The following is a 15,672-nucleotide window of genomic DNA, read 5'->3' as shown; positions in this document are numbered from 1 at the left end:
GCTCATTGGTTTTGCTTCACTCACTCTTAACTTAGTGTCCCTAGTAGTCCATGTGGAGCTCATACTATTGCTTCTCTCAGAAGGGTGCTGAAGGGAAGTTTCCTGTAGACCGGGAATTTTTTGTTATGCTCTAACTAGGAAGAGCTGCTGATCATATATGTATCACTGCATCATGCATCAGTTAGCTCCAGAACCACCATTCAGAATTCAGCAGTAACCTACCATGTACTTAAGCACCTCAACCGTTAATGGGGATTCACCAGATTGTAGGCAGAAACCCCAGCCTCCCTTCCTGAATGGAGAACCTAACAACTGCCTCTCCTTCCTGTCCCACCCAGGTCCTCCAGTACCTAAGCTGTCAATCAAGCTCTTCTTCTCTTGGTCATACGTAGGGCTCCAGCAGTCTCTGCCACAGAACTGAGTTAATAACATAGCTATTACAGTAAGTCTGCCTTTCAGGTAACTTGTTACTTTTCAAGCATGTGATGATCACATAGCTTGCTTACTCCCAACCATCAACTAGATTGTGCTTGATTATTCCACTGTCGTTGAAAATATCATGAAGAATTTGTCTAGAAGCTTCATTTTCATTTATAACATCCCGGGCTGTGTACTACATGAACTACAATATGAACTGGCACCTCACCTAAGTGTCATGTTTAATCATAGCCTCACCTCAGGTTTCGTGCCCACTGAGTGGCGCAGAGCTACAGTTATCCCAATCCACAAGGGGGGATCCACCTTGGATCCCAGAAACTACCATCCCATCAGTCTGACAAGCCTTATCTGCAAGGCCATGGAGCGTATTATCATGGAACTTATAAACAAAGACATTGGCAACCTTCAAACACTGGACCCCACCCAGTTTGGGTTTGTGAAGGGCCGATCTTGTCTCCTGAACCTGATTAACTTCTTTGAATCAGTCTCCAGAGCCATGGACAAGGGTAAGGTGGTCCACACAGCCTATCTAGACCTTGCCAAGGCCTTTGACACCATCCCCCACTCTGGAATCATAGATAAACTTACTAAGTTGGGCATTAATCCCTATGTCACCCAATGGGTTGCTAAATGGCTTACTGATAGAACCCACACTATAAAAGTAGCTGATTCCAAATCCAGCTCCAGACAAGTGACAAGTGGAGTACCTCAGGGTTCAGTCCTGGGGCCGCTCTTGTTTGGCATCTACTTCTCTGAAGTACAGGTCAACACTAAGGGACTCTGGCTAACAAAGTTTGCAGATGACTGCAAACTGGGAGCCATTATTGAATCCCCAAATGATGTGGATACTCTACAAAAGGGCCTTACAGAAACAGATGCTTGGTGCCAGAGCCATGGGCTCAAGCTCAATGCCAAGAAATGTATTGTTATCCCCTTTGGGAAAAAAATGTATCCATGAATTACCATATAGGTGGCAGTACACTAAACACAGAAAGTGTGATAAGAGACTTAGGGACACAGGTGGACAGTGGTCTCACCTTCGATAACCACATCGCCACAACAGTCAGGAAATCCTTCTATGTGGCACACCTCATCACGAAGGGTTTTTCATCCAGAAAAAAGGAGGTCATTGTCCCACTGTACTCATCCCTCATTAGACCCATTATAGAATACAACGCCCCATTTGGTATGTACCTCTCAAGACATGTGCAACAACTGGAAAGGCCTCAGAAATACCTCACTAAAAGAATCACAGGCCTAAAGCAGATGTCCTACGCTGACCGCCTTAAAAAACTCCAGCTATACTCTGTCGCATATCGTCTACTCAGAGGCGATCTCTGCTTAACATACAAGGCCATGTCAAACCCAGAGCTGTTGGACATGCTACACTTAAAGAAATCCCAATCCGTCAGAGCTACACGCTCCAGGGATCTAAACCTTGTCATCACAATAAACAAAACATGCTGGAGGGATAGGTTCCTGACCCAGAGACTCCCCAGACTCTGGAATAGATTGCCCATACATATCAAGCAGAGTGCCTCTTTGGACCTCTTCAAAAGGAACCTTGACGACTGGATGGGAGAAAGGAAATTCACCCCAGGGATCACGTCAGTTGCCCTGCTAGACAGGGGTCCAGGAAAGTAAATAATGTGGGAAGAAATAGCCAGGGAATTGTTATGGCTAGGCTTGTATAGGCCCTAGGGCTGATAGCCTAGTACCAACCTATGAACCTATGAACCTATGAACCTTGTTGTACAGTATGATATGATACTATCTGAACTGTGAACTGATTGCTTTTGTTCTGTGATTTATTTCTTTAGCAATATACACTGGGTAAAATCATGCTAACTAGCCTGTTATGTCTGTCTTGTTTTGCACCATTCTGTTTAGATTGTTATGCACTCTCTCTCCTGATGCACACTGTGTAACCTTTTAATTTTTTTTTTTTTTTGTGGCTGGTGTTACCAATGGAATTATATTAGTCTGTGCTACTAGAAGCAGACTGCACTATCTTTTTTTATCCTGTAATTCTTGGGAAAAGTGAAACCATTTCTGCTGCATCAAGTCAATGTTTAGCTGGTGAACTTTACACTAAACCTTCTTGTGTGATACTGTACCATGTTTTGTGGCACTTTTGGATTTTTGGAATCTGTACTTAGGTTAAGTCCGATGGCAGTCCAATAGTTGGTACAATTATCAGAATCTGCGCTGTATTGGCAGTATTCAAAAGTATTGTGTAATCTACAAAGCAAAAATGGTATGTGCTGATTTTGTGATGGCTGATATTGCAAAGAGTAGTAATGTGAGACAGAGTGTCCTAGAGAACAATACAACAAAGCCGCACTACACGCAGGTCTAAGTACCCCCCCCCCCCCACCCATACTTCTGGAGTTTAATTATAATCACTTCTGAGGGTGCGGGACCAGGAACAAAGGAATTTAGTGACTTTAGAGTATTGGCATATCATACTATCAGTAGAGAAAAACTGCTTTTGTGACTTGAGCGATAACTAGTCATATTTATCCCAAAAGAATTTTGCTTACTGATTTAGTTCTGAATGACTGAAGTCATTTGAACTCGTTCAACTGTATTTAAAAAGCAATTATTAGAATGTCATCTCTGTTCTTTCCTTTTCAGCGGATATGCAGCCAATCACACTGAAGAACTTAATCCCCATGACAAGTTACATTATTCAGGCACAGCTGGAACGACCAGGAGAGGGAGGCAAAGGACCCTTCGGACCTACAGCCATTTTGGAAACAGAGTGTTTAGGTATTTCCTTCAGTAATGTGCTATACAATGTTTGTATGTACCTGTCTTTCACTGCCATTAAATAGTAATTAATCCTGGAGTAGCTAACATCAGTGCTTGTTCATGCATGGGGTCATTCATATTTCCAGTCCTGCTCCCCTGCTGCTGAATACGCTTCTTAGCGTAACATAAAAATGCAATACTGGTTTTAAAGGTTTAAATAATACTGAAGGGAAATAAATACTGTCCAATTTTTCTTTTTCTTTATGTTTTGAAATATTTCAAATATATTCTGAGTCCTATCTTGCACCCTTCAAATTTCAAACTAATATAGGACAGCCTCTTCCTCTACATTTCCCTTACTGTGGAGCATCTTTTCAATGTTATCAGTTACTAACAACAGCAGAAGTTTTATTCAGCACAACTGTGTAGCTTGAATATCCTGTACTCTTTAAAATATACTTCTGTTAAGTAATGTTTGCAATAGGGGACACCACTCTGAATTTGTTGTAGCTGGAAAACTTCATGCCCAGTCTAATACACGAGCCTAAAAGTTGCTCTTTACTAGCAATATTACTATAGTATAACTTCTGCAGGTTTTAGGCATTGCATCCATTTAAACAGTCTATGTGTATTGTTGATAGTAAGGTAGATTCAAATATCAGCAGTAGTAATTCATAGCTCACACTGCTGAAAATCCTTCCATAGTATCAGTTTTGTGTTTGTCATCTGTTGATTAACATATTCTTAGAGAAGAATAATTGTAAAGCAATTTGCAAATAAATTACATGCAAGAGACTTTGTACTAAAATATTTAGAAAACAGGCCAGCTAATAAAAAAGCAGAAATATAGATTTTGAAGCTCTTAGGCTGCCCCCTAAAAGGAGACACTTGTGTCCAGTACGCTGTCCCAAGCTGTTAGCAAATTCATTACACATTATTTATTTATTATTTATTTATTGACATTTGTTTACCGGGAAAGTCCACTGGGCAAGGTAGTCCATTTTCAGTGGAGGCCCAGGGAGAAAAGCTCCAGAGAACATACACTGAGTACAAACCAATACAATACAAGGTCCAGGGAACATACAAAGAATACAAAATAAAACAAAATTAAATCATATTTTACATAAGAACTATCTTAAAAAAGGAATAGTGAGTAGAATTACAGAAAATGCATATACTTATTGGAAAAACAATAGAGAAAAATTTCATGTTATAAAGTAAGATTCAATAAAGAAATCGAATACGTCATACAAAGCAAAATACCGTGGTGTTTGGCAGTGGAGAATACCAAGCAGTTTTGTTTGAAAGTAAAGGAGTATATCAATTGAAACGTAATTCGATCAAGAAGTGGGAACAAGGAAGTAAGGGTTAGTGTGAGGGCATAGAGGTAAGGGTTTCTGAAGCTATAGAGGAAGGGAAGGAGAAATGGGGCAGTCACAGAAGGAGGTGCGTGGGCTTTAGTAAAGATCAGTGGACAGTCACACAATGCAGGGGAAAGGAGGTTTAGTAAAGCAGAGGGAGTGGGGGAAATGGTTACAGAAAGGTGAGGAAAAGAGGAGGAAGGTAGTTTGGTAAGGTAAAGTGATAGTGGAAACTAGCAAGAGAACAAGAGAAGAGTGGGTGAAGGAGGAAGTTAAATGAAAGAACTGAAATTGTGAAAAAGTGATCTGGAAAGATTGCGTTCAGGTAATGGCTGAGGAGGGAATTAAGGTTTTGAATTAATGCACCATACAGATAGCCCCTAATTAGTGCTTTGGTGTATGCTATTTGACTATGAATCTCTGCATGTCTGTTGTAGTTTAATGGACTGCCAGATGAAGTTTCAATGAACACAAGTTTCAAGGGAAGAAAAGTTTACTGTTGCCCATGCTGTCTGTTTTAAATGTAAGAGTGTTTTGTTTTGGTCATCAAATAGCTGTCAGTGTTTATGTTGTAAAATCATTAATAAAAGTTTAAAATTAAATCAAAATATCTATGATTATTGTAAAAGCAAAACAGAAAATAGCATGCAGGCTGACAAGTTTCAGTAGTGTTTTAGGGTAACTGGGGAGAGACTGCCAAGCAATGGGAATATTGGTACAGCTGTCTGTGTGTAAGTAGGGTTTCTGATCCCTTACTATGCCTAGGGACCCATTTCACCATGATCTCACTGATCTTATTGTTCAGAAACCGCACATGAGAATTTAGTCTCATACGTATCCATATCTTTTGCTTTTCTTTCATTTAAACCAGGTGAAGGGGCAATCCAGGAGCACTACCTAGATAAGCAACTTACTCAAATTCACACAGTAGGCAAATGGAGGTAGAACAACCCTGACTACAGGAGCAGCTCACTAAGAGTCAAGACCATTAATCTCCTCCCATAAACTGCCACACCTTCACTTACGTCTTCATTTTCTGGTAACTCAATGAGCATTAAATGAGTAAGTCAGTCAGTAATGCCAGCTATTACAGTTTCATCGTTTTTGTTGTTCAAAGGTCCAGAAAATTCATGCTGATGCAAACCTTGTTCAGTTTTCTTTTTAAGTGAATTAATGAAGTTTGCCTCTCATCTGTCTCCAGTGTTGCAGAACATCACTGGTTTTGCCTCATATTTATGCTCACTCACTCTTTAACTTCTTTTTTCTGGTAAATCACTGAGGGTAATTCACAGTCAATAATGCCAGTTATTACAGTTTCATAATTTTATTGTTCAGAAAATACACATCCATGCAATGCTTATTATTATGTTAATATTTTAAGAGATTTGGAGTTGTTTGGTACTTATGTTAATAAAGTGCTTCTTGTAGTCAAAGGTACAAGGTCTGAATCATTTCACCTCTATTTACCCACTTCATAACTTTCAACAAGTCATTTAACCAGACAGTGAGATAAGAATTTGAGAGGGCAGAGAGGAGTTGCACTGTATGGTTCTGACATCAGCGAGCTGAGATGCATTTCTGGACCATTATTTATGAATTTATTCATTCATCTGATCTCATGAGAAATATCCAAGGTGTACAGTCATACAAGTAGCTGTAACTGATATGTGTGTGTGTGTGTGTGTGTGTGTGTGTGTGTGTGTGTGTGTGTGTGTGTGTGTGTGTGTGTGTGTGTGTGTACACATGTGTGTGGGGGTCAAAGATGAAGGTGTTAGCAATGTAGTGGATAGAATGAAGTAATAATAACTGAAGAGAAAGGCTAAAGTTGCTTCTCACTCAGAATTTGTAACTAGAGATGCAAACAGAGAATATGAGACTCAAAATGTGTGTGTGTGTGTGTGTGTGTGTGTGTGTGTGTGTGTGTGTGTGTGTGTGTGTGTGTGTGTGTGTGTGTGTGTGTGTGTGTGTGAGTGGGGGTCAAAGATGAAGGTGTTATTAATGTAGTGGATAGAATGAAGTAATAATAACTGAAGAGAAAGGCCAAAGTTGCTTCTCACTCAAAATTTGTAACTAGAGATGCAAACAGAGAATATGAAACTCAAAATGTGTGTGTGTGTGTGTGTGTGTGTGTGTGTGTGTGTGTGTGTGTGTGTGTGTGTGTGTGTGTGTGTGTGTGTGTGTGTGTGTGTGTGTGTGTGTGTGTGTGTGTGTGTGTGTGTGTGTGTGTGTGTGTGTGTGTGTGTGTGTGTGTGTGGTGTTGGTGGGGGTTCCTGAACTTTTTCAACTTGATCTTAAGTCTCTAATGTTTGAAGAGCTGGATATGTGGTAAAGCATAATATATTACAAATACTGTATAACGTTTTATCTTATACAGTACATAGTGTAAAAAGAATCAAGTTACTGTACTGCAAAGCAGTGAGAGTCTTGGGGTATCAAAGAACTTTTTATAACTATAAAATCCACAGTTTATCCATGGTGTGAGCATTCTTCCCCCTAGTTGCCAGTATATGTACCACATTTTACCCATCTGTTTCAAATTGTACAAGATAGTGAGTATTCCTTATTCTAAAGATGGAAGATTGACTATGGTTGCAGTTTCTTTAATTTTTTTGCTTGTTGGTACTATGGATGATATGGTATGTATGATGTTGCAAGCCTGCTTTTACCTTTATTGCTTCATACTGACTGGAGCGGATTGTGTTTGTTTTTATTTTTTTTAATTTTTTTTTGTTTGTTTTGTTGTGTTTTTTTGGGAGGGGGGGTGCTTGGCTTGACCATCTAGAATCTTGGACTTTTACAGTTTGGGTTGTTTCTCCTGAAATTGTCTAATGGTTGAAACATTGGGCATTTAGTAAAAAGTATAAAGTATCATTTTAACCGTGCTGTGAGCTACCTCTCTACTTCTTAGTAAATATTCTACATTTTGCCAATTAGTTACGCCTTATGAAAGGTAGTGTAGTGTTCCATATTTAGAAGTTGGAAAGCTGACTATGGCTGCAGTTTCTTTAATTCTATTGCTTGTTGGTATTATGGATGTTATGGTAATGTCAAACCATCCTAAACTGTCTGAAAATGAGGATACCTCTGCTTAAGAATTTAAGGATATGTACTTTAATTCCTCAGTCATTAAAACTACACATTCTTAAATTCTTATGGTTGAGACTTGGATAGACAATAGAAAATGATAATAACATTCAGAAAATTATAACTCCATCATTTAAAATCCTGCACATCTAAAAAAGTATTAAAACCCTGGAATAGGTTGTTGTAAGCAGACATTCCCCTCTAAGTGCTACCCATACCTCTCAACTGTCTCTGTTCTTACAGAATGTTCCAGAATTTGCTTCAAATGTTTGTCCTGTCACTTATAACATTTTTTATTTTAATTCATGATTATAGTCAGTCAATAATGCCAGTTATTAGAGTTTTATATTTATTGTACAGAAATGCACGTTGACATAAAACTTGTTGTTACATTAATGTTTTCAAGTGAATTACAGCATCATTTAAAAATTGATTATGTTTGTATTCTCCATCACCATTATTTTTGGCTTTGTCCTGAATTCTTGACCAGATAAGTTGAGAAGTACAGTGCTACCCTAAAACACTTAGATCTAAATTGTCCTATCAGTGTTATTTCAGAAAACCAGAAGTATAGTACTAGATGCTTCATGTTGCTGCATTTGCTTGGTACATTTTTTTGTTTTCATCGGAGCTGTTTTTCTTGGAAGGGGCTGGAAAAGTATCAGGTGTTAAACTGCAGTCTCAGTAGCTCAGCAGATATAACACTTGCTTTTTATATAGAAGGTTGTGCGTTTTCTTCCCAAGACAGGTCATTGAATTAATTTTCTAGTGTTGAGTCTGCAGTGCATGAAAAGGGGATACACTGCACTCAGTCATGGGTGTGATATCCTTCGGATGACATATTAAACTGCGACTCCACCTGTCTGAGAAAGTGGTAGCTCATGTAGATGCAAAAGATCCCAAGACACGTATTAAATATTATTCATATTATTTACATATTTACATATTCACATATTTACATTGTTTACATAAAACTTCACTTAATACAGTATCAACTTCTTTTTAAGTATTTTCCCACCCTTTTACCCACAACCAAAACCATATTTTCTCCAATATTTTTGTTAATGTCCATTTTCCATTGTATTTGATCTCAAGTCTTTCATTCCATATTGTCCATGTTGCATAAAATATCTCTATCCGTTTTCTTTTTTTTCAAAATATTTTATTGTTTTCCATGAAAAGTAAAATACAACAAATGACAAACAGTATTCTCATTCTAAGACAAATTATTAACATGCAAGGTAAAAACTATTCTAAAGCAAAACTGCAGATCACAGCTAAAATATACAAGTTCTTTAGTATAAGTATCATTTCAGAAAGAGTTGTGGTCCTTTTGTAAAGTCTCAATAAGTGCTAAAACTTTTGTCCAAGGATTATTAACAAATGTCTTTGGATAGATTCTAAGCTCTTTGGTCTTAGTTTCATTGATTGCCAGGTCTTTCACTGAAGACAAGAAATCCTCAACAGTGGGTGGGCAGCTAGTTTTCCATCTTCTAGTGATGCATTTTCTGGCGATAGCAAGTACTGACCATAGTAAATATGAATTATTCTTATTCAAAAAGTCACCTTCATTCACATTGAAAAGGACTAATGATTTAGACAATAAGAAGGAATCAGTGAATAAATGCTTTGAGAAAATCTTCTATGCTGTTCCAATAGCCCTTTAGGGCAATCATAAAAAAAACAGAGAAGTAAATACTGAGGGAAGAAATGCCAGGGAACTGTTATGGCTAGGCTTGTATAAGCCCTAGGACTGATAGCCTAGTACCAACATATGAACCTATGAAGCTATGAACCTGTGTGTGCCCAATCGGCTTTGGTATGTTCTGTACATCTCCAGCAGGATGCGCTGGAGCTATTATTGATTTTAACTATCTTATCTGGTGTCAGAAATGCCCTATGGAGATATTGCCAAGCAAAAATACTTCAATAATGAGACCATGAAGTATGCTTGATGGATAACAGAATTTTTTGTTTTTCATCATGCGAGAAATTAAAAGAACAGCCTTTGAATATAAAGTTCCAATAACTTTGATTTATATTAGTCTTATAAATGATTAACATGTTATATAATTTTGAAATAATGTTATTTGTATTGAAGCTATTATGTAAAATTTCACACATAAGAGTTATCATCTTTGGTGTTTCTTGATAAGATGAGTTTTTAAGTATTATGCATAAATCTTGAGAATAAGTTAAGTAAGATACTTTGTAGAATTAACCAGTTTTGAGGAAGTAAATCATGCTCTTTTATAAGAAACTGAGAGTCTAAAACTTTAGTGTCATTTATGCATTGATACCAGCATATAAAGTTCTTGGATTCCAAACAAAGCCAACAAAGACCCACAGTTTTGTAGCTCTTACAGACCCGAATCATTATTAAATAATGATTATAAAATCTTTATGTCCATCTTTGCAGACAGATTGAAGGTCACACTAACGTGAATAATAAATGATGATCAATCAGGCTTCATATATGAAGGACACACTTATCTATTCATTTTCTTTGCCATCTTTTGAGACGTTGCTTCATAATAACCATATTCTATCATGTCCATATTTAACATTTCAAATTTCAAATAATCTGTAACCAAATCATGTTTATATACTTCTTTCCATAACTCTTGAATTCTTTTACATTTCAAAAACAGATGTTCTGTAGTTTCAAGCTCTTTACATTGATTACATATTCTATCCTGTTTACTTTTGTATGCCATATTTGCTTTTAAAACAGAGTAGGGGAAGTTCTCAAGTGTCCTGGCCAAATTTTCCCTAATCAGCATGATTACTACCTTGGATCTCCCCTAAAAGAGGTCATTGGCCTAGTGTAACTAACCCAGTCAGCAAAAAGTATAAATAAATAACCAAGTTATGGTTGCCAACATATCTGGGTTATTTCACAATATCTTTGTGCACCAACTATTTTAATGCATTAGAATCTTTAAGGTGGTTATGGTTATTGTATTTCAGTGGATCTATTGCTGTAAAGAGATCTTTTTTTCCCAGAATCCACTTCAAGCCCCCTTTATACAAGTCATGCTTGATATAAGGAAATTATTATTTTTACTTCCATGTAAATAGAAAGGCAGTGGTATTATTCAGTGGCATCATGCATAGCTTCTAGAACCTATTTTCGTTTTCACATTTTTGCTTGAGTTACTGTAATTTCTGTCTTCAGGGCACCTCTTAACTCTTTAATAGTAACTGTAAATGCTCAACAAAATCAGTTAGCGGAACTGCATGTTTCAAGGCTTTTGATTTTTAGTACAAGTGCTGACAGACCCTCTCCCACATTTTTTGCTGAGGTGTCAAATGATTGTTGTAATCCAGGAGCTGTTAACTGATCAATTGCTTCTACCTCAAAGAGCTTTTAACAGACATTTAAAATACTTTGCTATTCACCAGTGTCTGCAGTGGGAAGATGTGTTTATCCTGAATGTTGGAAAAAAGTACTGTATTTGATTAAATATATTTTCCTCACAAAGTACAGAACAAAATAAGTGTGGCTTTAATTTTTTTGAATTTGGGTTAACAATGTTTTTCTCTTTCTACTGAGGCACAAATGTCTGTGCACATTTCCCCACCTCAGTTGTATTGGTAGCTACACCCTTGACTTGTTACACTGTAGCATACCAAGACTTCATCTAAACCATAATCCTTGAGCAGGACAAATTAGTAGTTTTTCTGTGCTATATATGTTGTCAGGTCTTGTAACAGTATGGCATTCACTATTTTTTCATAGGAAAATAGTTTCATTTTTAACAGTGGATTGTGGGTGAGTAGTTACATATGGTGTTTTGGTGTTTTTTTGTTTTTTTTTCATGTGTAATATGTGCTCCAGATAGTTACTCTGCTCCTATTGTGATCCACCAAGAAAAGGAACCGGAAGCCACCACTGAAAATCGGGATTCTTTTTGAGAGATATCTATCATGCCAGTAGGTCCTGTTAATGTTGCAGTGGAAGTTTACTTCCCTTCTGGATAAAAGTTGGATAAGAAGTTAATTGACTTGTAGCATTTTGGATCTGTGCAGCTGGAAGCTTGACTGTTGACCTGCCAGGCTCTGTTTCCTTTGCGCACTGCCTAATCCATCACTGTATGCTGCCTTATCCTGCAATAAAGTAACAATAAGTAACAATATAAAGTAACAATAAGTAACAATAAAGTAGATGCTTCCTCAAGGTGTGTAAACTCATTTGTGTCATGCTGTGGCAGCATTTTCAGTCTGGGGTAGATTTGTAGTAGCATTAATCTTCTGTTGTCAAAGAGATTAAATTAAAGGTCGACCGCTTTTTTTTTTTTTTTTGACTGCCTGTTTGCAATACTCAGTTCAATATAGACTTGTTTCCCAAATAAGTTTGACCTTTCTTAACTCAGCCCTGCATTTTTGTAGAGGTCCTTCTGAAAGGAACCTCACAATAACCTGTCTCAGATGTAGGTAGGAGAATCACAAGGAATTGGGATACCATCTCCACCATCAAGAACATTGTAGGTTCTAAAGCAAAAATGACAAGAATCCAGGCCTGCAACAACTGAAGGATATAATTCTGTTCACCCTCCTCTTGTAGCCTAAGCATCCAAATGGTATTGTATTGACTGCTATTTTCCAGATCATATACTGTCTTAGTCAAGGTTTGGATATAGTCTAAAAGGGAAGAAATCTAATGCTCAGCCTCTGCCAACCTTAACGAGAGACCAGTTGCAGCAGTTCCATTTGGGTAGTATAGTCAGTTATGTCATCGTTGGTAGACTTTGTTTTTTTGTATCTGGAGCTTCATAATAGCCCATACCTCTCAACTATCCCAATTTCTGCAGAAAGTCCAGATTTTTGGTCCACTCCTCTTAAAATTTGTGTTTTTCTGGCAAACTACAAAGGATTGAAATCACTAAATAATGATATACATTTAAGTTTCAGACTTCATATCCTTCAGAAAAATGAAAGCTAACACAAAACCTGTTATTCTAACAACATTCTAAGTTTATAAGAGCAATATTTGAAATCTGTCTCTATTTTTCAGCCTTTGTCCCCCATTATTTAAGGCTTTATCCAGATTTCTTGTGTTAGGAAGTTGAATAGCCTGGAAGGAATCCATTGATAAAGTAACCTTATTAATGGGGATGAAAAAAAAATGAATGCTTGCTCTATTCGTCGCTCCACCCCCAAAAAAAACTTTGTCATCCATATCATAAGGAAGGGGAGGAATGAACTCAGACAGCACAGGAGACACCTGTGCAAACAGTGTCCAGTAATTTTCAAGCTGCATTTTAGGTTTGCCCTGCATTTTTGTTGATGATGGAGAGATCACAAACTTAAGAGCAGTTCAATGGTCCCAAACAGTTTTAAAACCTCAATACATCTTCTAAACAAATTGATTACAGCTCAGAATTTACAGACCGGGCACTCGCATATTCAAATCTAGACTGGAAGTCAGGCTAGAATCTCTTCCCAATCATTTTAAATGAGTTTGTTTCCCCATTATAAATTCTGAGCTATCTTTTTTTAAAGATCTGCCTTGGATCGCTGCATTACTTCTTTTTTGCAACTCATACTGCAGTTCGCAGTATGCACTGAGTAATCAATTTCAGAGTGACCAGGTCTTGATTCTCAGCACTGTTTTCATCAGACCATCCCTGGTGTCAAGGGGTGCTACAGCCCCTCTGTTTTGCACATGGTGGACTTAGACTCTTCCAGTATCTCTCAATGTTCTCATCACCTGCAGATTAAGTAGACAACTTTACTTGGAAATGTTGCTTGAAATTCTCATGAACCACTGGCTGTTGGTGGTTATATTGAATTTCCTTTTGTACTGATCTTAACTGACAGAGATGTTTCACAGACAGATGACGGATGTCTATAATCAAACTGATGACATAATGACCTATTCAAATGTTATTTAAGACTTAACATTGCTTTCACAATGTGGAAAGCCAATCAGTAATGGGTTTTGTTAATGATATAGTTAACAAGATGTTCAAAAGTTCATAGGTAGTTACTAGGCATGCTATCCAGGAGACCATTGAAGAGCCTAGCAAATAATCCATTTGCTCCAAAGCACTGTCTGATTAAGTGACTTGTTCATGGTCATATGGAGGTTGTGGGAATCAAGCCCTGTACCACTGGAAGCAGCTTATGAACAGCTTGTGGCCTTAATCCTGTGTGCTAAGTGACAGTGAATTAATTTTGCTTCCAATTATCAGTTTACTTGTCACTCTATAGATAACATTCTTGGTGACCAGAGCAGTTACCAGACACATGATCAGCACATTGGAGGTGGTGCTGCTGCTTGAGTTAAGCTTTTCTGTCTTTGTCATCACAGTGGTACCATTCCGAAAATGTGAGTCACTCACTTCTGACACTAAAATGAGCAAATAGGATTATCTTCTCCTACATATGATAAAAACTCCTCATTTGGCTTAAACATTGATTACAGGGATATACTAACTGCTGCTGACCTTTATAAAATGGTCACAGAACATTCACCAGTATTGGAAAGCTTTGGAAGTTAGTTTGATGAGCCATCATTTAGTGTTGGTACTACTATGATGAATGCTTCTGCCTCTAGGTTTCTTCTTCCAGAAGACAGATATGTATCTCAGAGAGTGCCCATTCCTTGTAACAGGCTTCCTATTCACATTAAGCTGAGTTCTTCTCTGGCCCTCTTTCAACACAATTTGGATCAATGGATGATGTATCACAAATTCACACCTTGGGTAGCACCTATGTCCCTTATGGACAGGGGTAGTCTGTAAGATTCTCAAGACATAGGCACAAATCCATGCCATCTTCTTGCCCTTAGGGGCCATATATTGGGCAAAATTGGGTTATATTGGCTGGGCTTGTAAGGGCTCTTAAGCTGTTAGCCTAGTAATCTCCTATGAACCAATGAGAAGATTACAGCTCCATTTTTGTTTCCTTTTGGATTGGTTTGGCCTGTTTGGAGTAGCAGAAAGTTCTTAAAGGATTGCGTTTTGTGGAAATAGTACCAGTTCTTTCTTGTTAGGCTACTGTACTGGTTGTTCAACATTCTACACAACTGTTATTTATTTGAGTTGCAAATGTGGTAAACATGGTTATCCATGCATGCACAAGTGAGACAGTCTAGGTCTAGGACAACAGTTCTGTCCCTCTAGAGGAATTTTTAGTTTTGGCAATAGCTGAAAAATGTTGTCACTGTTCCAGTTCATGCAGCAGAAAACTGTAAAACTGCTAATAGCTTCATCCATATGGATCTAGTGAGGGATACTGCATGAATGTCATGACATATACTTTTAAAAATAAATCATTCATTTTGTGTTAGAATTGAAATAAAAAAATGTACTTAACTTAGGTTATTGCTGAATGTTTTTTTTTTCAGAGTTCATGCTTGGACTTTTTTTTTTATTATTATTTAAGCCTATAATTTCAGGAGCCATTGTTTACAGTAGTTAAAGGATTGTCTCCAAAGCGTGCTCACTTCTGGATTGTTTAGGAAGTCACACTTGCAGGACAGTGAAGACATTTTAAAAGTTGGTGTACAGTTCCAAAGCTCTGGGCTATGCCTCTATGCATGTATGACCATGACTAAAGACTAAACACACAATAGTTTTTGAAGAATTAAGACCTTTTTATGGTCAAGATGTTTTTCACTCATGGCTGCCATCTACATTTTCTTACCTCTAATAAGAGTCAGTTATAACAAACAGGTCTTAAGTAAAGTCCTACACCAAGTATAAATCAAACTTATTCAAATGTCAGATGTGTCAGAATCTCAACAGCAGTGAAAGTGATGTATATTCTCTAATCAGTACATACAGTCTCCAATCCATTAGTGCTAATATTACAGGATGATGCATTTAGGTGGCAGTTGTTTGTCAATGTTTGTATCAGTGCTAAAAAGCTAGCACATCGCCATATGGGGCATAACACTGATACAAAATTATCCAAAGCCTGTTCATTATTATTTTCAAGGTAGATGTTTATTATTGCTCATGGTAGTATTTATTAATGTATTCATTAAACTAGGTAGTAGTTATTAATTGTGGTTGTTTGGTTGTCA

General features: G+C 37.5%; 1 protein-coding gene across 4 annotated transcripts in view; it reads left to right on the top strand.

Moving 5' to 3' along the window:
* TIE1 (tyrosine kinase with immunoglobulin like and EGF like domains 1) overlaps positions 1 to 15,672 on the top strand; it is a 521,980-nt gene that overhangs the window by 262,951 nt on the left and 243,357 nt on the right. For all 4 annotated transcript variants that reach the window (XM_044085330.1, XM_044085328.1, XM_044085331.1 and 1 more), the window contains exon 11: positions 3,076 to 3,210. In XM_044085330.1, the coding sequence (XP_043941265.1) occupies positions 3,076 to 3,210 (135 nt within the window). The remainder of the gene's footprint in view (positions 1 to 3,075; positions 3,211 to 15,672) is intronic.

This window comes from Protopterus annectens, chromosome 10.part0 (genome assembly GCF_019279795.1).
Source record: "Protopterus annectens isolate FY-2018-M chromosome 10.part0, PAN1.0, whole genome shotgun sequence".
Lineage (NCBI taxonomy): Eukaryota > Metazoa > Chordata > Ceratodontiformes > Protopteridae > Protopterus > Protopterus annectens.
The sequence above is the reverse complement of the archived record's forward strand: the minus strand, read 5'-3'. Positions and strand labels throughout refer to the sequence as shown.